General features: G+C 43.7%; 1 protein-coding gene across 10 annotated transcripts in view; it reads left to right on the forward strand.

Annotated features, from left to right (window-relative positions):
* The window catches only part of PDE1C (phosphodiesterase 1C), a 620,160-nt gene that overhangs the window by 308,349 nt on the left and 285,784 nt on the right, over positions 1–26,027 (forward strand). The window contains exons 1-2 of one of the 10 annotated variants that reach the window (XM_045792905.2): positions 9,239–9,319; positions 9,907–10,009. The exons of 6 other annotated variants lie outside the window; for them this stretch is intronic. In XM_045792905.2, the coding sequence (XP_045648861.1) occupies positions 9,909–10,009 (101 nt within the window). In that variant the 5' untranslated portion in view covers positions 9,239–9,319; positions 9,907–9,908. 3 more of the 10 variants (XM_087860923.1, XM_045792907.2, XM_087860924.1) reach the window with 3 other exon arrangements.

The raw sequence follows: 26,027 nt of genomic DNA on the forward strand, positions 1-26,027 counted from the left end.
TAGAATAGCAGTATATGGGAAATTATTACTGTGATCATTAAAATTGGAACCTCCGTGCAAATAAGACTTATTTCTGCCCAAGATGGAGAGGGTACTCCTGCTATGTTGTATGGATGGGTGAGGGGTGGGGACTGATTTTCACAAATGCTCTTTGTGCCTGAGTGGGCACGGGAAGTAGGAAATGGAATCTTTGTTACCTAGAGACTGATATGGAAGGCTGTGTTTGGTTTGCCCCTAGTGAAAGCAGAATGGCTGCTAACAGGATCTTAACTGACGTGATCGGAGCTATGTTCAAGGACTCAGCACTCTTTCTTTTCAATGTTTTGGTTAAAATTCTCAAGTGCTTCTGAAATCCCATTTCATTTCTTCACTTCCATTTAGCCCAGGCAGCGGAGAAGCCACAGAACTGTACCTGTGGGAGTCCACTCTGTTCCATGGTGGTACCGGTGGCACACAGGGCTTTTACAGCCTCTGGCTAAGATTTGCTTTGCATGCTAATTAATTTTCAATTGCGTCCATAAGTTTCCATTCCTCTCCATAAATCAGGTCCTACGCCCTGCTTATAGGAGTCTGTTTATATCTCTGAAGTAGAAATATAAGCACATGCCAACTTCTGATGTGTCTGTCAGTCTGTATGTATGAAGGATTATGGGCCAGATCAGGGTGCCTTCAGGGTCTTTTTTATTAGCACGAATCTTTCAAAAGTGTATGAGTGGAAGGCATTCATGGAGACATTACTCTTTTATTCTCCTGGGTCTTAAAAATCCTTTCACTTCTGAGAATCAGAGGGACTAGAACGGGCCATTTAAGTGTCCTGGAGGACAATTTTGAAAATGCTCTCGGGGTATTTTCCCGAATTCCCCTTGTGTCCTTAATCACACAAAAAGTAACATTTCACTTTTCTGGAGGTACAGCTGCCAGATAACTAAAGTTAACTCTTTATGCACCAAAGTGTAACCTGGCCAGCGCCTTACTACCTTTCCCCAAACAACCCCAAATTTGGACCATAAATGAAGTAAATTTCATAGTCCTTCTCAGAAAAGCCCAGTTGGTCATGGGCCAGTTGGTCTGTTATGCCCTCAGGGACAGTGGTGGACAGGAAGCTTGTGATCTCTGCCCTCTGGGACACTAGTCTGGTAAATCCTGTAGTAACACTATTGACAGGGAAATTAGTTCATCATCACTGATTGGATTAGTTCAGTATTGTCACCCTGGGTTTTGGATGCTGGAGCTCATGGGTCTAGAGTCTCTCCTCAGTTTAGGTCACTTTTTTTTTTTTTTTTAATAAAGATTATTTGAGAGAGAGAGAGAAAGAGAAAGAGAGGGAAAGAGAGTGGAGGGAGGGGCAGAGAGAGAGGGAGAGAGAATCCTGAGGTAGGGCTCAATCCCAAGACCCTGAGATCATGACCTGAGCCGAAATCTAGAGTGGGCCTCTTAACTGGCAGCCCCACCCAGGTGCTCCAGGTCATTTTTTGAGATCATTTAGCATCTCTGATTAAGCCAGGGGGCATTCTTACTCCTTCCCAACCATTCTTCACATAGCAATCAGAGTGACCCTTCACAGACACATCTCTTGGAATCCCTAAGTGATTGCTCATTGTACTTCTGCCCTCTAGGCCCTACTAAGGCCCTACCTGGCTCCTTCTCCCACTCACCCCGGGCCACTCTGCCCTTGACCACAACACTCCAGCCACAACCTAACTGCCTTCTAGCTCCTTCCTGCCTCAGAATCTTTGCATATGCTCTTCCCTTTTGTCCGAAATGTTTTCCTCCTTTCTGTTAGCTGGATGACGTCTTTATCTTTTTCAGGTCTTGGCTCCCACATCGCATGCTTATGGAGGCCATTCTTGACCACCTAGGTGGATTAAAGATGGCTCCAAAATCTGTGTCACTTTCTTCCCTCCCCTCCCCTCCTCTCCCCCCACCAACCTTAGAAGGTGGAATTTATTTCTCCTGACTTCGAATCAGTGCTAGCACCGTGATTGCTTAAAGCAAGCAAATGCAATGGAAGCGATGCTGTGCCCGTGTGGCCCAGCCTTTGAGAGGAATGGCAGCTTCCCCCCTCTTGGAATGCTTGCTCTTACAAGCCAAGGCCCCACGTATGTGTGAAACCATATTGGACAGGATAGCCCCAGTTGCCGTCTGACTGCAAGTGCATGAGAGACCCCAAACATGACCAGTGGAAGAACTGCCTGGTCAACCCCCAAAATCATGAGAGGCAAAAAATGGTTGCTGTTGTTCTGAACCACTACATTTTAGAGGGTGGTTTGTTATAGAGGGTGGCTTGTTATTTGTAAATAGGCTGCACCCCTATTGTTTTCTGTACTGGACTCTGTTTATTATCTGTTTAGCCCGTTTCCTGATTTACGATGATGCGTTTATATCTGTTTCCCTAATTAGACTGACATGCCATGGTGCAGGCACTGGGGTTTTTACTGACTACAGCATACCTACTATCACAGAGCACCTAGCACATAGTAAGCACTCAGCAAAGTTTGTTGAATGAATGAATGGATTTGAAAAGTCCTAGCATTTGTTTGTGAAATTGTGTCTGTGTCTCCCCCTCCCACCGCCACAGGGACAAGAATCTGCAAATCTTTTTCTCTCATGGCAGTTCAAAAACAATTTTTGAAAACAAAGTTTTATCATTCTTTATGCATTATACTTGTTCAATCACAATTCTGCTTTGTATCTACCACATACCTGCTCAACAGATTTTAATGATTCCCTACCGACGAGGGCATAGAAGGACTAAGCTTTCATATGTTGACCCTGGCCCACCTCAGTCTACATATCCAGTCCTTGCCTGCTGGCCCTTCCCTAGGCCCCTACACCAATCACACCGATTCCTTGCCATCACCTGTGCCACCACATGCACTTTCACTTTTCTGGAGTTTCTCTTCTCTGGTTTTTTCCTCGGGGAAGCCTTTGCCAATGGCCTATGCTTTTAGTGGGCATTCCTTCTTCTTATCTGTGAACGAACCGTTGAACCACATCCTCGGATGGGAGCAGGAGCCATTCTCGAGATCGGGGAGGGAGGCTCAGGGATAATGGAGCGCTGGGACATGGCTTTTGGTCTTAGCTCTGCCACCCGGCCTTCTGCGCTGGGCCTTACCGAACCTGGTTGGGCTGCTGGTTCCTCTCAATATAATTAGCATCTTGGCTAAAAGGATTGCTAAGGTCCCTTTCAGCACCGAGGTTTTCCACATTCAAATTTGCTTTACAGCCATAGGAAGAACAACCCGCTGATTTATGTGCATTTGGGTCAGAATTTGGCTGACCGTGGCATCAGTTTTACATGAATGAAATTTTCAATTTCATGAGTCCAGCCACGTTAATTCTGCTGGGTTGGCAACGTGTCCTGAGAGACAGAGTGGCTACCAGGGCCAGGAGTCAGGAAGCCGCATACTGTTGTGCTACCTGGCCACTAGCTGGAGGGTAGACCAGTGGAGGTAAGCCAGCAGACCTCTTGGACCTTATCCACTTCATTTTTAAACTGGGGATAAAAATAACATATTTTGCTCACTTCAGGATCGCTTTGAGGAACGCACTTGTAAAATAATGGCAATGCTTTGATAGGCCATTACCAAACCATATTGAAATAAAATTATTGGGGTATCTATTTATCAAGATAAAAAGTCTCCTTACATTTACCTTGGGTGCCCTGCGCACTCCAAGGTCCTGTACCATTTCCAGTTTCCTTACCTTCATGTCCCATTGGATGGATGAGATGTGGGAGGAACTCTTCTATTTTATGAGAGCTTTCAGTGTTTAAGGCACTGGCCATACATTTTTTTTTTAACTCCTTACAGAATTCCTCTATGGAAGTTCTATTATTCAGGATATTAATGGTTGTCAGTGACAGAAATCTCATTCAAATTGTTTAAGTGAAAAAAACATGGCAAGAGGGGACATTTATTTGGTTCATATAACTTAAAAAGTCCGTGGATAACTCTGGCTTCAGACATTGCAGGATCAAGGGGCTCAAAAGATCCTTTAACATTTGTTTCTTTGTGTCTTTAGCTGTTCTCTCTGCTTTTCTCTGTGTTGCTGTCATTTTTCCAGTATACTCTCTCTACATGGTAAAAAGATAACCCCAGGGCTAAGATAACCTCAAGCTTTATAATGTTACCTCAAAGGAAAGACAGATAAACCCTTTCCCAGTAACCATATCAAATCTCTCATAAGGAACCAGTATTAGATCTGCTTTAGTTACCTGTCACCCTTTGACTGGTCACTTTGTTCAGAGATACAGGGTGGATGGCTCTGATTGACCAACCTAAATTATGTTTATTGAGTAAAATCTAGGCAGTAGTCAGACTCTAGATTTTCCTGTGGCTTTTTTGGGGGCCCATGAGAAGTTTGGTTATCCCAGGCCAGGCTGTGGATTTCAAAGGTATGTGAGAACTGAAAAGATCCCGGAGGTCACTGAGCTCAACCTAGCCCATGGCCTAGAGGAGAGAAGTATCTTATCCCAGGTCACATGCGATTCAGTGCTACGCTTAGTCCTCTACTTTGCCTGTGCCACCTCCACTGGAAGCATTACATGAGTTTGTCACAGCCACTGAAGGATCCTGCCAGATGGCGGGGAGAAAACTGGGTCACATGCAGGTTTGATGAGACCACACATGAGCTGGGACTCCATCCTATTTCTTCTCCTGTCTGCTCTCCCTACCCCGCTCAGCCAAACTCTGGGTAGTTCAGATGGTGGCTACTCAGAGCCCCATTTCAGATGGGCCAGAGAATGGGGGTCTCTGGGCTTAGCGGTTCACCCCTCTTCTTGTACTTTCTTTTTTTTCTGGTAGAGGTCTTTCCTGAGACAGAGTCTGCCCCCAATTATAAAATCAAAATGAGGAGGCGTCAAAGGGAAAAGACAGTGTGACTGTCACCAGAGAGGCCCGTTGCCAGAAAGGGAGGCCAAGGGGAGAGAAGAGCCTCTGTTGACAGTGTGTTATGGGGCTGGCTCACATCTGGTGCGAGCAGGAAGGAGGAGCTGTGGTGCCTGGTGGTGCTACCTCCCATATCCGAAATGCTTCTCCAGAATTTCCCCCTCAACAGACTCTCTGGATGATGCCACTGCCAAATCGTGAAAAACGTAACAAGGGCGCTGGTGTGCTTCATGAAGGTCAAAGCAAGCAGTCCTAATCTCAAAGCTGGAAGATGGGTGTTCATGGGAGACCATGCGGTGCTTTTTCTGATTGTTGTCTCTTTTCTTTGTGCAACTCTTCCTACTTTGTAGGCTGAGGAGCTTGTTTGTATAGTCGGATTCCTCTTATGGAGTCCGGGTTATCATTTGCCCCATGGTGGTTGCATATGCCCATGGCAGGTTCCTGGAGAGCTGACCTCAGTGTATGCTATGTATTCAGGGCAGTGGGTACCTTCGACATGTGACCATGCCTTCCTCTGCCTAGTGTCACATCCCGTTCTCCATTGTCTGGAGAGAGCCTGAGTTTCTTCCATGACCACAAAGTCTGGCTGACCCTTTCAGCACTTTCTCCTGATCTTCTAAGTCCTGCACTCACAGTCAGGCCATCAAAAACTGTGAGCGGCTGCACACTCCACACCTTCTCGTGCTTCTGTGTGTCCTTTCGTGCAGTGTGCTCTTTCACCTGCCTCCACTCATCTTCCACGTAAGCCCCTTCTCATCCATTTTCAAGATCTGGTTTGAATGTCACCTCTGCTTTCTTAATGCCCCCCCCCCCCCAAGTATCAGTGACCCTTCATCTGTGTTCCTGCAGCCCCACCCTCTCTGTTACATACCCTTTAACTTATATGCTTATGTGTCTGCAGGGAGGTGGTATAACAGAGGGAAAAGTACAGGAGCTTTGCACTCTGGTCTGGGTTTAAAACCTGGTTCTGCCTCTTATTAACTGTATGTCTTTCAAAAGTAATCTGGCCTTTGGGAGCCTCTTCTGTCTTTACTTATAAATGGGCATGATGAACTCTTCTGAAGTGTTTTGTTGAGGATGAAATGAAACACCCTGTGGGGTGCTTGGCGTGGTGCTTGGCATATGGTGGTGTTCAGTAACTGGTAAGGGTGGTGATTGTGGTTATTAGGATTATCATTGGGTTGTGAAATCTTAGAGATGAAAGGGACCTGAGGGGTCATTCTTATGCCTATACTCCCTTGTCTGACGGTCATCCAGCTTCTCCTTGAATTCTGCCACAGAAAGGGAGCTCACTTTCTCTCTGATCTTACGATACTTAATGCTGATGATGCAGAGGCTTGCTAGTACTTAGACTAAGTTACTCTATGTTTCCTTGGGGAACTATTTTAAATTGGCTGTTACATTTATGTATTTATGTATATGTGTATGTATGTGTATGTGCATTATATATTTATGTATGTATGCATGTCTATATATATATTTAGTGATGTTTCACCATATAAGATTTCCTAAAAAGTCTTACTGAAAAAGCTGGGTAAGGAAGTCACAATGGAAATTAACCTCCCAAGCAAAGCTGTGAGTGGCTTTGCATTTTCTTAGATCTTTTGTTTCTCGATGGGTTTGCATCTTTTTATTGCTTGTCTCTGAGCAGACTGCCCATGGAAATTGTGGCTCGTAATGTTGCTGCAACTGTCAAGCATATCCTCTCTGTGATAGATAAAAAGAGTAAAATCTGAGTGACATAATAACATGGTGCATCTAATAGTAGTAATACTTGATTGGCAGAGAGAAGACAAATTTTTCCTAATGTGGTTTAGAAACAACCCTGGATTAGGAGCAAGAAATCCTAAGATAGTCTAAGGTACTTTGGCCTCAGTTTCCTCATCTGAGAAATGGGAGTATTCCTCACACAGAGGTGGGATATAGAGAGGGCAGAGGTGGACTCTGACCCTGAGAACTAAGCACTTCCTCCCTTCCCCATTCAACCAGAGCAGCGCTTTCTTTAATTTTTCAACATGAGGTATGCATTGGAGTCTCTAATAAAATGTTATTCTAAATAAACTATTCTGTCGCTTAAAAAATTTGTAAACTTCTAAGCCAGATTATCTTTAAGGTCCCTCTAGCTCCAAAAACTATATGTCTCTAAAATAAAAGTGATATATATATAGCCTTAGTAACTTTCTGATGCATGTTCAGTTTAAAAAAAAATAAAACGAAATTACTTTTTAGAAACTTTTTAGAATAATACTTTTTGTCTTCCCTCTCTGATTGGCTTAATTGCATTGAAAGGCTGTTCCTTTTCTTTTTCTTCCAAAATTTTCTTTTCTCTGACTTAATCCAAATCCCGCTCATACGAAGAAAAGGTGATAGGTATGGTGGAGGGCAGGAAGACAAATATGCTTTATTATTCCCTTGCATCCTTTCATCCCAGGCCAGTCCTCGGAGAAACCATTCCATAATTAAAATATGTTTTCAGCAATATGCGTCTCCCTTTTCAGCAATTCCTTTACCCCCGTTCTCTCCAGATGACCTCGTAGAATCATAAAGGTGGAACAGATGTAAAAAATCTTTGCACCTAAATTCTTTACTTTAACCATGTGGAAAATGGGACCCTGTGAGGGGGACAAATTTATACTGGATAGGGTAATAAGCCATAACTCAAACGCTGGTCTTTTCCAGGTCAGTTCATTTTCTGGTAGGTCTGGATAACCTCCTGCGCTTCGGCTCTCTTATTGTAAAATAGCGATGATAATAAAAGTATTTGGCTCGTAGAGTTGTTGCTAGTATTACGTGAGCATTGAACCTTAGAGCAGTGCTTGGACTACAGATAGTTTTGGATACCTGTTTGCTGTTACTATCATTACTACACTTCCATATTCTGTCAGCAGGCTGCCCAAGGTGCACAGAGATGGTAACTTCGTTTGGGGACCATGCTGCCTCCCATCTTGCATCCCCAAAACAAGTTATTAAAATAATGTCTTTTTTTTTTATAACATCCAGTTTTAGTGGGTTATTGCTCCCTGCTGGGTGACATTGTGTAGGTTATTGGTTCTTTTCAGATAAATGAATTTCATGTTAGCATGTTGGCTGCTCGATGCTACCTTTGTCTCGTAGTAATGTGTTAACTCAGTGATAATATATGTGCTTCCAGAAAATCAAGGACTGACTTTAATGAGGTGACTTCAGGTTGTGTGGTAGGTGAGTATGTAAGTCCTTTGCAGTCAGATAGGTCAGTCATCTCTCCTTGAGGAAGGTATCTTCGTCCACTGGAATGAATGCGGCTAGTCATGCTATCCCCATCACTCTCACCTCTAATTTCTGGAAAGTAAATGCCAACTACCAAATGGGTGAGCATTTAGGATTTAGACACTATCATTGTATTCTTTTATCAAGGTCATGTGAATGTAACTTCACTGAAACAATGAAGAAAAACTAGCTCTTCTCTTTACTTCTATCTTACTTTTGAGAAGCAAGCATATAACTGTTGGCTAGCCAAAGGATGCTGGGAGTGTGACTGGAAGAATCTGCCAGGGAGGGAAATATGGTTAAGGGGCAAGCTGCACCCAGAATCTCAGGAGCCCTGAGTCCCAGCTTTGAAATGGCCCTGGGAGGTGGTAGTGGCTTCATCTAGATGGGAGTTTGCCCACCAGTTCTGTGATGTCAAGGCTGCAATCAACTTGAGCCAGGATCTTCCCTTTTTCTGTCTTTGGTTTCTCTCTCCCTCCTTCCACCCTTCCCAACTCCATACCTGGTCCCATTCTTCCAGAGCACAGTGCTTTATTGACATTGTGAATGACCTAGGGGGACACAGTGAGTTGCCACTTTGTGGAGCTGAAACTCTTTGCCAGTTTCAACGCCATCGCGTCCTGCAGGGATCTCTTGAGGGATATGTGGCATTAATCGGTGGAAACTCCTACCTCCTCACCGTTGGTTTATATTTTCCTTCCCGGGCACCACCCCCCACCCCCACCTTGGGTGCGGGGAGGGAGGGAGAAATGAAGACTCTCATAGCAAGAACATATCAGGACTTTCTAAGTGTGATGTGTGATTACTTTCGTCCCTGCCAATTGCTTTAATACTTCAAAATGGAACCGGGCGTGTAGGTGAGCCGCACCTGCGAGCTCCCAGCACGGACTCCGCAGAAGCTCGCCGCGCCGTTAGGCCCACAGACCCCTGGGGGGCCGCAGCCCTCGATTCCCTGGGACCGTGCGCGGGGCGCCTCGGGCCTCGTTTTGTGCGCGCCGGGGCGGTGCGTGGCGCGCGGGGCTCCCGGTCCCAGGCCCAGCCCGGCGAGCGTGTGCCCGGCGGACGCGCTGCCCGGCGCGCCCCTCCCTCCGCGCCCGCGGGTGTCAGACCAGACGCCAGCCCCGGCGCGCTGACAGACGACTTTTCTCAGTTGTCAGTTTTCTCGCTTGTCAGCAGAGCTGTTGGTAAGTGAAAGAAAACAGAGACGGGGCGCGAAGGCGGCGAGGCAGGGGAGAAAAGAGGTGGGACGGGAGAAGGGAAGCCGCGGGGCGCCCGGGGCTGGGGCGGGGGGCGAGGGAGGCAGGCGGAGTGGGGTGCGCGGCCTCCGGGTCGGACCACCCCGCCCGCACCAGCTCCCCCCCTTGGCCCTTCCCTTCCCCTCTCTCCCCTCTCACTGTCTCCCCTCCCCATTCGGCCTCCCTTTCTCCCCCAAATCCTTCAGCTGCCACACTGATCGCTTCTGTGGCTTTGTTTAAAAAAAAAAAAAAAAAAAATCCGAGGAGGTCCTAGGTGCTTTCTCCTGGAGCAGAAGCACACTCCCTATTCTTGGATATTAGCTCGGGACCATGGCTGGTTCCCACAGCTGCCTCCGCGAGGCACCTGGGCCGGGGGTCGCCCGGGCTGCGAGCCCGCAGTAAGTCTGGATTTGGGGGCGCGGAAGGAGGAGCGCACACAGAAAGTGACAGGCAAAGGCGCGCGGCGCCTGGAGCGGCGAGGAGGCGGGAGGGACAGCCCAAACTCTCACAGCCTCACTCCCAGTGATAACCTGCAGCTATGGAGTCGCCAACCAAGGAGATTGAAGAATTTGAGAGCAACTCTCTGAAATACCTGCAACCCGAACAGATCGAGAAAATCTGGCTTCGGCTCCGAGGGCTGTAAGTAAATCTCTTTACTTCTCTTGCCCCGTTTCTCTCTGCAATAGGTATCTTACTACCAAGCTACAGCCATGACTGCTCAACCCGGTGCCTGCAGGCCCCTTTAAATACAACCTTGTAAGTTCCACAACTGCTGCTCTGTTAATTACAGTCACTGCAACCGTTTTTTTTTTTTTTTTTTTTTTTAAACAGAGAATTGTTTTCTTGAGTGTTTTAGAATGCCTTGCTATTTCCAAAGCATACTTTCTTTGGGGGAGGAGGCAGTGTGCTTAGATTTCAGTTGTAGTAGCTCAGTATCCACTGAGATGTTTCTGGTCCTTTTTGCCCAAAGAGAAAAGTCTGGGGACTCAGGCCACAGACTATTAATCAAAGGAAGACATTCTCTGCAAAATGCTTGCAGGCATCTTGGCAGGTGGTCCAAGAACTTGCCAACAGTTCAAATTCAGCATTAATTCTGGCTGCTAAATTTTCCTCTCCCTCGCCCTCTCCTAGTTCACCTGATATTTTCTTAGGATTCTTTCTATTGGGAAATAATTACTAGAAGGAAGGGCTATTTTTGGAGAAAGTGGGGGTCAGAACCAATATTAGAGTTTCCTAGCAATATTGGAATGGTGAAATAGCGCATTTGCTTTCAGTACAGTGGCCAGAATTCTAGTTGGACTGATGGACAGAGATCTCTGAATTTCATTCACTTCATTGAGTCCTCTCTGGTTTTGGGTGCTGAGGAGAGGTGACCTGAAAATACACGGTGTTTTCTGTGAAAAGATTTCATAAGCAATGAACAGCTGGTCACCCCAGTCAGGAAGCTATAGTGATAGCTGTACATTACTCCTCAGTTGACCAGGCAGATCCCCAAGACACCTTTCATAACTACCAGATACTCATTTCATTAGACATTTGGCATCAATTATCTAGCGCAGTTAAAAACAACAATAACAACAACAACAGTTTTTCTCCAAGTATATTCTCCAGACATCCTGTTCCTTATGGACAGTGATGGGAATATTAGCTCCTTGGCGGTTTGTTTTGCTGTAGTTATTGTATTTTGAAAGCGCACACGTGCATACACACACACACACACACACACACACACACACAACCCAAGACAAAATAAAGAAGGCACTGGTCTAAGTTAGCTTCATCTTAGAAGAGACCACATCCTGACTGGAATATTCATAGTTTCTAAAGGGAAGTGATAGGTACTGTGTATTTCTTTAAGGGATTCCCATTGCAAGTGCAATTTATAAAAGCCCTTCCCTCAGTAACCCAAGTGAGTTTCATTGTCACTGACCTACATAGGAAAGCATGCCAAACAACATGATTTTTGAGTTGTCTGGCTGCTACAGGCAGAGGCGGCAAACTTACTTGGAGATCTTGTCTTTTTGGTTGGCAGGCTGTCCTGACCGTTGAGATGCATGCAAGGCAGCACCTCTTTCAGAGCAGTGTTTACAGTAAACGCATGTTGTATGTGAAAGACATGAGCGACTGAACGTTACATCTGATCATATTGGGGTACACACAGAAAGTTGTGTCTGCAAAGTCTGGGTCCGAGGTATGCAAGGTCAAAGTGCTGTCGGGCAGGTCAGGTCCCCTTGCTATGTCGGCTGGAGGGACTCATCTGCGCACACTCAGAAACTGCTTCTCTCTGCCTGCTTTCCAGTTACAGCCGACTCCATGGAGCTACTCAGGCTAGAGAGGAGTGTTTGGGTAAAGCAGCCAAGCTGAGCGTGTGTGTGAACAAGCATTTAGTGCTTATAACACACTGTCTTGTAGCTTTCTGCTTCCTATCCTTTAGGCTTCTCTCCCCAAGGTGTTGGGGTGTGATATAACCACATTTTCGTTCTCTCATCTCTTGCATCTACTCAGCATCCGGTGCCTTTGAACATAAAAGGTGTGGGTTGGTTCTTCTCCAAGTGTGTGTTTTTGAATTCCTCTCTTTACCCTTCCTACTGAAATGCCCTGCCTAACAGCAATCTGAGGAGATCTGTTGCTCCACTTTCTATTTTGAAAAGGACATGTTACTATCGTTATTATGACATTTTTTTTTTTTTTACTACTGTTAATGGTTCTTACTGCCACTTAAAAAAACCCAAAACAGTAGTGCTGTGATAAGTTGCTAAAGACTCTGGAAACCAAAGGCGTGCTTATTTATACCACTTGGAATAACACGCCTGCAGTTCACAAAATAGAAACCCATAGGTAGTAGAAGGGTATGTTTCTGTTTGTCCACACAACAGACTGTCAGTAAGAGAAAGGAGGCAGCCCTTTCAACATTTTAGAAAGACCCAAGAGCCACAATTGGATGTTCACTATTACCATGACTCCCTTATAGAAAGGGCTTTGAAGGCAACCACAGATAGTCAAGAATTCGTTCGGTTCAGTTTGTTTGAGAGCCACCTAAGTTCAGGATTTGATCATCTCATACCTGGACTGTTCAATGGCATCGGTCTTCTCGTCAGTATCTTATCTATTCAATCTACTGTTGAATTTTTCATCCCCTCTATTAGAATGTAAGTTCCCTGAGGGCAGACACTTTGTGTGTCTTACTGCTGTACCTCCAGTGCGTAGAGCAGGGTCTGGCACATAGTGGCTGTTCAATCAATAGGTGATGAAGGAAACATAAAGAACCACATATTGAACTTTTTAATTTTTTAAATTTAAAAACTTCATTTTTAATAGTCAAAATGAAGATGAATATATATCAGCTTATAGGCCACATGACCTATTAATACAGTATTCCATGAAGTAGATGGGAGGCAGGTTTTGTTAACATCGTTATCCAGGTTGGGCACAGAAATCTAAACTGAAGTAGGAACAGGGTAAGATGTGGGAAAGCCATAACCCAGGGATGAATCCCACTCTTTGGTTTACCTAGGTTCTCTTTTTCCTTCCCCTTAGTGCACTAGCCAGGAATGGTCTTTACCAGCAGTAAGAGGATTGTTGTTGCTGTTCTTAGCTGCCGAGAATCTACAGCACTGGAGAATATAGGGATGATCTGTGTATGTGACAACCTCCACCCATCCCCCTTCCGTGCTTTTTTTTTTTTTTTAAAGATTTTATTTATTTATTTGAGAGACAGAGTGAGTGAGAGAAAGAGAGCATGAGTTGAGGGGGAGGCAGAGGGAGAAGGAGAAGCGGACTCTCCACTGAGGAGCAAGCCCAATGGGATCTTGATCCCAGGACCCTGGGATCATGACCTGAGCCCAAGGCAGATGCTTAACTGACTGAAACACCCAGGCTCCCCCTATGCTTTGTTTCTTTCCTCCTGAACATCTCACCATCGGAATGCTGTGTATTTATTTACTTATGTTTATTGTCTGTCTCCTCCAACTAAAATGTAAACTTCATGAGGACATAGTTGTCTTGGTCTGTTTTGATCACTGGTGTATCCCCAGCCCCTATAGTACTACCTGGTCTAGAGTAAATTATCAATACGCATTTGAAACCTAGAGCTCATTAGCATATTTCTCTGGGAGAAGATTGGGAAAAACTTTTAATTTAGCCTTGTAACAACATCAGGATGCTAATAGCACATTGACTATCAGAAATGTGAATTTTAAACACTGTCTACCCCAGTTGAGATTGCAAAACCCTGCAAGCCTTGGTGTTTCCTATAATGACGACTCTCATCTCCCTTGAGTGAGGTGCTGAACAGCAGTGCGTAGAGGCCGACTGTGATTCGAGGGTGGCGGTGTTCCCCAGCCTCCCTGTGCAGCCCTGCCACCCTCTCATACCCATGTTCACGTTCCTCTAAGCCGGGAGGGAACAAATACTGCGCACCTGAGTTTTTAATGACCTCTGTCAAAGAGATGCTGTCTGCTTACGTTTCTGGGAGGAGCCTTTTTTTTTTTTTTTAACCCATTTACCCATTTCCATTTCAGCAGACCTCGGTTGACCCCCAGTGCTGTCGTCATATCTCTTTCCTCGGTAGAGGGGGTGGAATTTGTAAGAGCCCCTCCCAATGGCTGTTTTGTCAGGGAATCTTCCAATCAGGGAAAAAATGACAAGGGCAACGCTTTATTCCTCTGGTGATGTGGGGAAACCTCAGGGCTGCATAGGTTTCAGTCATGACTTGTACCTTGGGTCCTGACCTAGAGTTTTCCTACTGCCGGCCTGTTCTATGATGACAAAAAAAGTGTTTCTATGCCTTTTTTTTTTTTTTTAATTGAGAGCCAGCCAACAGGTTTCACTTACTCCTTGGGGCATGTATCGTCACAATTGTAATTAAGCCATCATGTATTTATTTTGCCCAGCTATGAAGTAGTCAGTATAATAAATTTTATGCTTATATAGCTCTATGAAGATGATTTTTTTTTGCATTATCTAAAACAATATTATGACATAAAGGGAGGTAAATGGTTATTAAGGTAACAGACTGGAACTATTGTTTTCTTCTATTCAGTGAGCTTTCCCACTCCCTAATATAGGTAATAGACCCTGCCTCTCTCCACCCTCTCCCCCTGGCTTAGGGAGGAGCTCAAGGTCCAGGACTGGCCAGTCTTAGAATTTCCCCCTAGTGGCAACAGTGGTAGGTCTCAGGTGTGGCAGGGAAACCAAGCACGAGCGGTGGAGTCCTTCGTTGAGATTGCTCTCTTGGCTGTTGGGGAATGCTGCTTGCCCTTCTTCTGAGTTTTCCTGGTGGCTGCCACTGGCTCCACTTCCTACTTCATGGAGAAGACCTTTCTGTCATAGGAGACAGGAGAAACAACACTCAGAGAAAAGCAGAGGGGAGAACATGGAATGGAAATCCCAGAGGCCCAAGTTCCCACACTTGTTTCTCTGATTCTCTGCTCTCCCAGCTACAGGACCAGTCGGGCTATTTCTGCTTAGATTGCTTTGAGTTTGGTTTGTCTCAAAGAGTCTTCACTAATACCCCACTGAAGCACAGAGAACTTAAGTGACTCTTCCAAAGATGTGGGGGGAAGCCATGGGCAAAGAAGCCTGCATCTTTGCTTTCATATTTCTTATTTCATTAAGCCCTCTTATGCTGTATTTTCTCTGTACTCATCTGAAATTTTTAATAGTGCCATCAATGTTCAGGCAACATTAGTTTACTCAATTAACATTTACTGAGTGTCTATTCTGTGCCAGGCACTTTGATAAGCTCTGGGTGTGCAAAAGTAGATAAGACACCTGCCCTTCAGCACCTGCCAAGCTAGCAGGAAAGACTGAAAGGCAAAGCCGGAAGTGCTGACTAGTTACAGAGGGATGCGCAGGGAGCTCCTCCACCTGGGGTGGCCGGAGAAGGTGTTGCAGACTAGCAGTGAGCCGCAGATTATTCTAGCAGAGTCCTTAAAGTCACAAGGAAGAAACTTGCACAGATTCTTTTCATTCATATCACCCTTCTGCAAAAATGCAAAGAAAGCTTTTGCAAAGATTCAAGGAAACAAGGAATCCTCTAGTCAGCCCAGAATAAACCAGCCCGGAATTCTGAGCTGATTTTATGGAAAATTGGAAAAGCTGCTTCTACTTACTAAGGATATAGCCTGAGTCCTAGGGCCCTTCTCTGTGCTCACCTCTCACTATAAATTCCTAAAAGGGAAGGGTGTAGTTGGGTTCATTTGCTGTCATCTAACATTGAGCTATTGGACAGAAATCTCTGAGGTCACCTCAAAAGCAGTTGGCTCCCAATTGGTCCTTGGTCCCTCAGGGACCTCACAGGGTTACCTTCCCCTACCAATCAATTCCAAAGAACCTTAGTTACTTTCCTTGAAAGGTAGCTGTGTAATAGCCTCTTGCAGCTTATCAAGTACAATATTGAGGGATAGATAAAAGCTAATGAGTGGAGGTAACAGGGTGTGCAAGGTACAGAGGCATGGGAGATGTTAGCACGTTGAGGAGGAGTGAGCGATAATGTTGGAAAGGAAGGCATGGGCCAGGTAGTGATACATGGAATTTTTAAAAATTTGCTTTTTGTTTTATTCAAAGCTATACATCCTTATAATTTAAGGAGGTAAGTATTTGAACACATTTTACTACATTATACACACACAAAAGGATGTCCCACTCTCCACTCATCTTGCAGAGAATCTTTTTTATTTTGATACATGTAATTTTAAGGAGTTTACATTTTATCCTTTATAAGGAATTGTTAAAAGACTTTAAGCTGGAGAGGAAAAATTGAGACTTGAATTTTAGGATGGGCTATTCCAGAAGAAATGTGGAGGGCAGATTGATGATGGAATTTGAGGCCTGGAAATCAGTTGGAGAGGATTCTTGAATTTAGGGTAGTGCTACTTAGTTTTGGAGAAGAGACAGAGAGAAGGAGAGGTTGTCTTCCAAGTTTGTTTTGGCTTGGATGTCTTAGTGAGTTTGTTGCCATTTGCCTTGTTTGGGGCTGTGGAGAGAAGAGCAGGCTTGGAGAAAGCAGGATGATAAACTTGGGTTTAGATATGTTGAATGGAGTAGCCTCGGGAAGATCCACGTAACTATTGGTGATAGCAGTCTGGAACTGTGGAGAGACCTTTGGCTGGGAACACTGGGTCTGAGAGTCATGGTTCTGAGGTAAAGCCTTGCCAACAGATGACCTAAGAGGGGCTTCACCTGAATCTCTCTAATAAAGCAATGCCAAAACAGTAATCTAAAGAATTATTTATTTCCTCCAGATTACATATTCTAGTGTATTAATAGGCCCTTCCACTCTCTCATTTAATTGGAAATGTCAAGTGGCTCAGCATTTTTTTTTATTTTTTTATTTTTTTAAAGATTTTATTTATTTATTTGACAGAGATAGAGACAGCCAGCGAGAGAGGGAACACAAGCAGGGGGAGTGGGAGAGGAAGAAGCAGGCTCATAGCAGAGGAGCCTGATGTGGGGCTCGATCCCAGAACTCCAGGATCGCACCCTGAGCCGAAGGCAGACGCTTAACTGCTGTGCCACCCAGGCGCCCCGGCTCAGCATTTTTTTGTTGGACTCCTATTATATACCAGATATTAGGAGCTTCAGAAGACATATAGAACTATCGGGAGTAAAGCCCTGCTCTCAGGAAATTTAGAGTCTAGTTAAGGAGACAAGATAATTCTCTATACATGTGAAAAGTTCAAAAACAACAGAAGTATGCACAATAATTAATTGCTAAGTAAGTGCTATTGACACAGTGTCCTAGGGTTCAGAGAAGGAAGACATTCGTGTGTGAGGAATTGTTTTTGTGTTTCTTTTCCTAATAAAGTTAAGTAAGTCTCCCCTGAATACTTTCTTAATGTGTATTAAAGGGAAGAAAGAGGTGAATAGAAAAAGCGTAAGTAGGTTCTTACACTTAGAATGAAGTTTTCTTTACTTGAATACTAATGCAGTATATTGGTACGTGATCACTTGACATAATTTGGTTGTGCTGACTTATTAGCTACTTACAACTCAGTATTTATCAGTTAAGTGTTTATTCTTTTGACCAAGCTTTACAGTCTCTGTTGGCTGGGAAGCAGCCCTAAGCAGAGAGATTTCTGCATTTCTAGCTCCATTTTCTGTCTTTAATTTTCTTTGGCTCACCGAAGACTGCTTGGTTCCAGTTTTCCCATATGGGGAGAAAGTGCTCACCTGACCTAACTCATGGCTTTTCAATAAAACACTAAGAAAAATGATAGTTGAACATGAGGCCCATAAAATAGTCTGTAACGGCTTTGAGAATGGCCATCACAGTTTCTCATCGGTAATAAAAAATGAATTCTACAACAAATGAAATACTCTATTTCTGGAGAAAGTATACTGAGTTCATGTAAAGCTTTGGTATTCTTCAGACTTACTGGAGTGTACTCTTTCGACAGCTCTTATTAAACAAAATAAATGAGCCTTCATGAGTGTAAGAACAGCCTAGATGTTTCTAGGTTGTGAAATAATGAAAAGCTTAGGAGAATAATTCAATCAAGAAGACATAATTTATGATTATAGGTAATGAATTTTATTTACATATTTGAATGAATACACATACATCTATATGTCATCCATCACTCATTCACTAAGCAAACATTTCCCTGGCACTTACCATGCACCAGGCACTAGGGAGTGGGAAGCAAGATAAAGGCTCCGTCCCTTAGGGAACATTCAGTCTACTGGTAGAAGCAAATATTAAACATGTAATTCCACAAGTAATTATTTACACTGATGAGTGCCATAAAGAACTATAGGGCACTGTGGAAACATATGGGTGGCCCAGACCTGGTCCAAGAATCAGGGAAGGCTTCTCTGAAGAAGCGAGATTTAAGCTGAGCCATGAAGAACAAGTAGGTATTAGTAAAGAGGTGAAGGAGAGTGTTCTAAGGTAGTCAAACCTGGGAAAACAGCATGTGCAAAGAGCAAATGAACATGGAACCTCTGAAATAAAACAGGAGGGCCAAGTGGCTGTAGCCAAGACTCTATGGAGACTCAAGACATAGCTAGAGAGGGATCAGATCTTGCTTCTTTCTTTATTTTATTTTATTTTATTTTATTTTATTTTATTTTATTTTATTTTATTTTATTTTGTTTTCTTTTCTTTTCTTTTCTTTTCTTTTCTTTTCTTTTCTTTTCTTTTTCTTTAGGCAAGGCAGCAGAAGAGATGGTTTATTATACACATGTTACATTCATTCACAAATGAAGGCAGAATTAGTCCCAAAAGTCACAGGTCCAAGGCAAAGGACCAAAAGGAGCTGTTTTGATATAAGCAGGGTAGGTCTTTCAAAGGTGGTCATTGTGATCAGATGGCGATGGATGTCCTAGATCCATGGACTCAAACTCTAGAAAGTAGGCATGCAGTCCAACAATTGGTACTAGTATCTCTGGCCTCTGGCTTTCCTTATTTCTGCTCCTGTGGCTGTCATGGGTGCACAGCTAGCGGTTTGCCTGGACCTCTGCCTCATTTTCTTCTTTGACGCTTTAGCCTGCTCATTCGCTTCTTCCTGTACTTGGCTCTCATGGTACAGAAATTTCCAAGAAGAAGGCCAAGAGGCTTCTTTTAGACCAGGGAGTTTTAGCAATGGGAAGCTATTGTAGGTCTGTAGGGGTGGATTTGAGAGATTTTCGGGAGGTAGACACAACAGGACTTGGATGTGGGAAATGAAGAAGAGTGTGGAATCTAGGATAACTCCCAGGTTTTTTGCTACATTCCCAGATGCTATTTACTTAGATCAGGACCACTGAGGGGGAACAAGATTGCAGGTTTTGTTGTGCATGGGAGCAGAATGAATAGAGATTAGAGATAATGAGTTCAGTTTTGGACATATTGAATATGAGGGACCTAGAAGATGTCCTTGAGGAGATGTGGGGAAGGCATGAGCAGTTGGATAAATGGGTCTGGAGACAAAAGGAAAGTTCTGGATTGGAGGTATAATGTATAACCCAACAAAGTAAGAAGAAAAAAAATTGTATAATTGTGTATACACATAGACATACACACGTAGAGAGAACACAGTTTAGTGTGATACCCTAAATAGTCTGACAGAAGGTGCCAGAAGACTGTAAATTTGTATATATTTTCTCATTGGCATTTTTTTGTCCAACATATGGGAAAGTCCGGCTAGCCGTCAGTGTACATAGCTTTGCTTGGAATCCTTATATTGACTACTTGATGCTATGCTCACCATAACATAGATTTGGAGTAGAGACAGAAACCTGGAGAGTAGGCAGGATCATTCCCAGTATTCTAAGGGAAGAAAGAGACTATGACTCAAGAAGCCAAATAGAATGAGGTCCCCATTACAGACCTTCTGGGAAAAGGCAGAAGTGTGGAGCCCAGCCACCACCGAAGGGCCTGTTGAAGGTTGGCCAGGTGGGGTCTCTCTGGATTCTATAGGAGGCCATCCTTTGTCTAGGCTTGCCCAGTGGTGCCCTGTGGGGACACTGCTGCCCCAGAGGTGCCCTGTGATGGACACACCAGGTCTCTGTCTCTTGGGGTAGTGCATAGGTCCTGCTGTGGCTCTCACCCTCCGTACTACATCTGCCTTGTTCACGGCCCTTTGCCTGCCCTTTAAGGCCTTCCCCAAATGGCCCTCCCTCTCTTCACTTTCATTCTCTTTGCGAGGTCTGTTGCAAGGACTCAATATTCAATATTCTGCTGAAACATAGCTTTCCTTTCCCTTCAGGCCACCAGAAGAGTGAAAACTTAAACAATCAGCATAAGAATGTGTTGAATATTTTGGCTGAAAGTCACTATTGGACATCCAAAGAACATTAAGTTCTGTTTATCCAGATTCCAAACAACCAAAATGCTGAAATGACCAAGACTTTTCCTGCACTCGAGAGAGGCTCTGAGTAAATCCAGTAGTGAAAGATTAGTTTTTGAAAGCTACTTCCATGTGTGTTTTAGGAATAGTTCAAATTCAGACGAATATCTGACCCCTTTTCCCTTTACCTCTCAGAGTGTTGTCTAAGGATGACTCTGATGAGTCTTATAATACCTTTAAATTACCTCCCCCAAAGTATTTTGGATTTAGTATACTACTATTCCAGGTGGTTGCTGTTCGGAAATCTGCCAACTATGAGGAACCATAAACACTTTCATGACTAGAGTCCTGCGTTGCTTATTTGTGAAACAAAAGGATTAATTGCCATAAATTGAAGCTCCATAAATATTGTTTAGAATTGTCCTTCTTTCTATAAAACTATGGACTGAAATTAGTCATCATTAAAAAAAAATGAAGGAATTGTTCAAAGTACCCATTTCTGGGAGTCTTTGGATGGTTTCAGTACAAGTAACTATCCTTAAGGAGAATTTGGTTTGAATGTTCAACTGATTGCCATCCGCAGTAGAGCTCAAAGTAGGTCCCTGTGAATGCATCTACCAGTTAAATTTTTTTTCTTTTTTTCTGTATTTTGGATATTGGCCTCATTTTTGCCACACTTAAATTGTTGAAATTTACAGAGTCTATGTCCAGAGAACAGCCTTATGTGGGTAATGTTGCTGGGAGAGAAGGTTTTGGAGGAAATAGGAAGGACCTCTGCTCCCCAGGAGCTGGTGTATTGATTTAAATTCCCCTGCTTTCTGCCAGAAGGAGGTTTTGATAAGGGCTAGGAGGAAGGGTCTAAGAGAGCGGAGAGGGAAGGAATACTACTAGAGTACATGGGAAAGGCTTAGAAAAATTAGACCAGTCACTGAAGTTAAACTTGGCAGAAGATACAGTTTTTGTTCTGGCTAAATCCACATGGGGAAGAACGAAGTAGAGAGCTGGAGCCACTCTCTGGATAATTCAATTTAAAAAATTCTGCCCCTCCCCTAATTACAGGGATATATCTATGAAGAGTAAGATTTTGTCTTAATCTTTTGGATTTATCCCCACTTGGGCAGTGTTGCACAGATATTAAGAAATATTTTTGTTTTTAGCCTTTCTCATTGATGTTTATCTAAATGGGAGCCAGGCTCCCAGGAAAGAGGTCACAAAAATCTCTTCCAGTCCCACCCACACGGTTTTGCTGTACTTATAACACAGCAAGTGGTTGTAAATACGTGAATAGAGGGATAAATAATTTATGCAAAAAAGTACTACCTGGACTTCTACAAGCATGACATTTACTTTCTATTTTCTTTCTCGAAAAACCTTTTTCCATATTTTGTTGCTGGTGCCAGTGATTAGCTCACTGCCTTGCTTTAAGCAAGACAGAAATAATGCTTGGTCTGCTCAAAAAGCCTAGCCTTCCAGAGGAAGATTTCAGCCTTCTTTGGAGAGGGGTCCCATTTGGGGGCTTGTTGGACAGTAATTTGAGTGCTGGAATTTCTAACCCAAACCCAGGAGAGAAGCAGGCATGCACAGGAGATTTGAATTTCTGTGTCTGGCCAGCTGTCTGCAGGCAGACAAGGGGGCTGGGGAGGGAGAACAAAGAAGAAACAGGGCTTCGGGAATGTGGGAGCATGGGGCACGATGTGGATTGGCTGTGCGAATTGGTGCTATTCCAGGTGGGACTTCCTGTGGAGTTGTTTAGTTTGGGTTAAACCTTCTCAGAGATTTCTCCTCTTTCCATTGTCCAGCCAGCAACTAGATAGAAACATATTTGCTTCCAAAAGTGAGTTAAAAATTGATCGTCTTGGGACGCCTGGGTGGCTCAGTCATTAAGCGTCTGCCTTCGGCTCAGGGCGTGATCCCAGAGTTGTAAATACATGGGATCGAGCCCCATGTCAGGCTTTTCCGCTGGGAGCCCGCTTCTTCCTCTCCCACTCCCCCTGCTAGTGTTCCCTCTCTCTCTGGCTGTCTCTCTCTCCGTCAAATAAAAAAAAAAAAATGATCGTCTTATTTACAGGTCTGTTTCAGATTAGCATTCTCTCATTCTTCAGATTCACCACCCTTACCCCCAAACCTCACTTCTTCATTTGAATTTGATCTCATCACTTTGGGTTAAACATATTGCAGTTTTGTACTTTGGGAATTGCTGGCCCTGAATATGACTTTCCTTTTCTAAGACGGCTGAATGGAAGGGTGCAAGTCTGTGGGACAATTTTCCCCAATAAAAGAACTAGCAGAAAAATTTTCTAGAAGATTTAAACAAAAACAACCCTTTTCTAATTATTGGGTTATTCCAGGTGAAAGTGAGTTTATGTCATTTCACTATTTTTTATTTTTTGTATTGCCTTGGATCTTTGGCCAAACAGGAAAACAGAATCATTGCCCACATGGATTTTTCATTCTATAGCTCACCGGTTAAGAAAAATCTGAGCTAGTAAGGGAAGAGAATCTTTCATTTTCTCTAATACCTTCTCCCCTTCCCCAATACTCTGCCAGACGTTGCCAGCAGACTGCAATTTATATACGTTTTCTTACTGGCATTTACTTATTCCAATGAGAACTGCCATCAAGCAGTCAATATATACATAGCTTTGCAAACCTGGGTTTTAATGGATGCATCATGGAAATGAAATCACTGTAGGAATAAGAAGATATATACAAGGACCTTCCATTCGCAGCAACATGTAGAGTAGTTCCTACAAATGATTTAAGGCATGTTCAGTAGAAATTTCCAGATATCCGGTTCTGTTCAGTCTGCACCCCATATGCCAATGAAAAACAAAACCGGAGGATCAGATGGTTATTTGGGTCCTTGCTCATTTCATGGGTATTTGTGACATTTTATCTTAGTCCACTTTCCCACAAGGGAGCTGCATGTGACCTGAACTCCTGAGAACGTGTAGTTAACTCCACTCAGTTAACTCTGAGTCCTGTTGTGCACTTTGTTTTTCGGAGTCTGTCCCCCCGTCTCCACTCCCTTGAGGGAACTGAGGGCCAAGAACCAAGATTTCCAAAGCTGTCTGTGCCCCGAAGCGGTAGTGACCTTGGTAGGGTAGGATGGAGACAGGATCTGACGGGATCTGGACCAGAATGAGTCATCATTGCCTGGAAGCGGGAGAGTTCTCACTGTGCACGTACAGTTGTCGTATATTCAACTTCCCATACCAGAAAACCTTCTTGTGCCCAACTGGGAGGGATCTTGCTGTCAACTTTGAAACTGAACACAAGTTTTTTTTTTTTTTTTAAGCCAGCTTGTTTGAATATTAAGCCTATTTATAAACCTCATTATTGCAGCACCCATATGGCTCTTACTCAAAGATACTCACTTTAAAAAAGTGAAAGACTGCCAGCCAGCCTCTTCATAATTTAACATCCGTGCTTAATCAACTCTCACTTATCCAGGCTATCAGGAATGATTCCCAAATCATCTGTTTGACTTTGGAGTATGTGCAACTTACATTTGTTTGATTGTGGGCATGCCCAGTACTTTGGGAGCTCCTAGCCATCAAAAAGCGAGTAAAGCCCTTCAGAAACATGCTCACTCCCACCTCATTGTTGTTTCATGCTGTTCCCTTGCTGTCTGTGCTCTGCCCCCAGGCAGGTCCGGGTCTATAGTGGACAGAATCACCTCTTTTACACTTGCTTAGTTTCATCCTTTCTCTGTCTGTCTGGAGCCAGGAGAGGTAACATGAAGTTCAGGGTCTAGAAGCCTCTGCTAGATGATACAGCTATGGAGAGCTTTGGGGAACCTTTTTAAGTATTGGGGGGGGGGGTCAGTGCTCTTTGCTCTTTGATGATGCTCCCGTCTGAGTATTCACTTCTTCAAATGTGATCAGCTGGATGTAAATGGACTGAAGCCTTTGGGGGAGATTTTCCAGCTCCTCACTTCCTATTCTGTACACACATGCACACACACACACACACACACACACACACACACACACACCATTTGATAGTTCTTGGGCAATCCGTGGTTCCATAGAAACATTCCAGACTTAAACAATTTTCAGTGAAGACCAGGAATCTTTTAATTTGCCTAAGAGGTGAGCCTACGAGGTGGATAAGGGTGAGCCAGTGCTGGTTATAGTACATCATGTGTCTGCATTGAGTTACAACTTCTGGAGTGTGCTTGGAGATTCTGTTTAAGCAACTCACTGGGCTTCAGTTTTTAGGGAATTGTTGATAAAAAGAATCTTTATCAAAAGATACACTTTACATATTTCTAAGGATTGTTATGCTGTCTAGTTCATAAATACGCAGTTTTACCTTTCTTCCCTCCTGCCTTCTCAACAATGGCCTACTTCAACATTAGAGGGGTAAGTATAATTCTGCTAGGTTAACTGGGACCACAGAGAGAGTGGGTGGCAGGGTGTATAACCTGCTGGGCTTGGGGGGAAAGCTGGACAGGGTTTCAGCTACTCCTCTTCTTAGCAGGACTTAGAATAGCACCTGCTTTCTCTGTGGTTCAAGTGTTCTAAGATAAGGAGAATTGCAAGTACTTAATTTTTTTTTTTTACCTTTAGAAAGCAATCTGCAGCTTTTTTTCTTTACTTCTTTAATTAATGAAAGGCTTTTTTTTTTCCAAACAAAACTTGGAAACCTATTGAATTAAAATACCATTATTATTTATGCAGTACTGTTATTAATACAGTAGCTGACTCTCAGACCCTTCCTGGGTACCCAACACTGTGCTAAAGGCTTTTCATTGTTCTTACACTTGTTTCTCACATCGCCTTGTGAAGAGGGTGTTATTATTACCCAGCGTTTACAGATAAGGAGACTGGTAGCTGGGAACATGATGTCAGTTGCTTAAGGTCACATAGCTGATTGGACACGGTAAGTTGGAGGAGGCTTTGAGCTCAGGCAAGAGATGTTAAGCATTCTGCTGTAGTGTCTCTCCAAAGAATGAGGGCGGAAGCTGTTCTGGGGAACAGTTTGCAAAGCACTGCTCTAGACCTTCATGGATGTGGTTTCCTTGGCCCGGCCTTGTGGAGATGACCTGCCTTCTGCCTGAGCGTGAAGCCCTTCTGTCTCCATCTCCCACATGGCCAGCTTTGCCAGATCCCAGAGCATAACAGCTCCTGGTCATTCTCTACTTTTTACGTCGACTCAGCCCAGCTATGTGAATCTTGAGATTTGTGATGTGTTGTTTCAGGTTTCAAAAAATTATAAATATGAAGTAAGTTTGAAAAACCAAAACAGAACATTTAAAAACATTCCTTTTGTCTTTCAGGTTATGAATCAGGAATAAATTCTTCCAAAGTTCTTAAAAACAAAAGGCCAAAAATAAACTGGGTTCTTTTCCAGTTCATTTCCTGCGTTTGGAAAGAAAGGACCCAGTTTGTTTTATTGTTGTTGGTTTTGTTTGTTTTTGTCTAGTGTCTAAGTTCCCCCTTGACATCCTTTGACTTCTTTGCATAATTTTCTTGATTTTCTTTGAAGGCTTCAGAGTTTGCTTTCTTTCTCAACCAGCTGAAGGTTCTGTATCCTTAGGTAAGTTACTTAACCTCTGTGAGCCTCACTTCCGTCAAGTGTAAAGTCAGGTAGACCTCCCAGGGTCCGTAGGTGTCAAAGTGAGTTATTTGTATAATAGGCATGGAACAGAGGCGATGCTGCATGACTGTGAGGCCCCCAGCCTCCTCTCATTGCATTTCTCCTGTGTGCAGAAAACCGTGGCTGTGGTAGGCGTCCTCACTGCTCATTGTAAATCATTGCTAAACAGAAGGAAAATGAGTAGAAAGAAAGCATTTTTTAATCAGCTTCTTGATAAATTCACTTATTCATTCCCCAGAAATATATTGAGCAGCTGCCATTTGCCAATCACTGTGTTAGGA

Source organism: Ursus americanus, chromosome 3, assembly GCF_024610735.1.
Source record: "Ursus americanus isolate L20-20 chromosome 3, mUrsAme1.1.p, whole genome shotgun sequence".
In the NCBI taxonomy this organism is placed as follows: Eukaryota; Metazoa; Chordata; class Mammalia; order Carnivora; family Ursidae; genus Ursus; species Ursus americanus.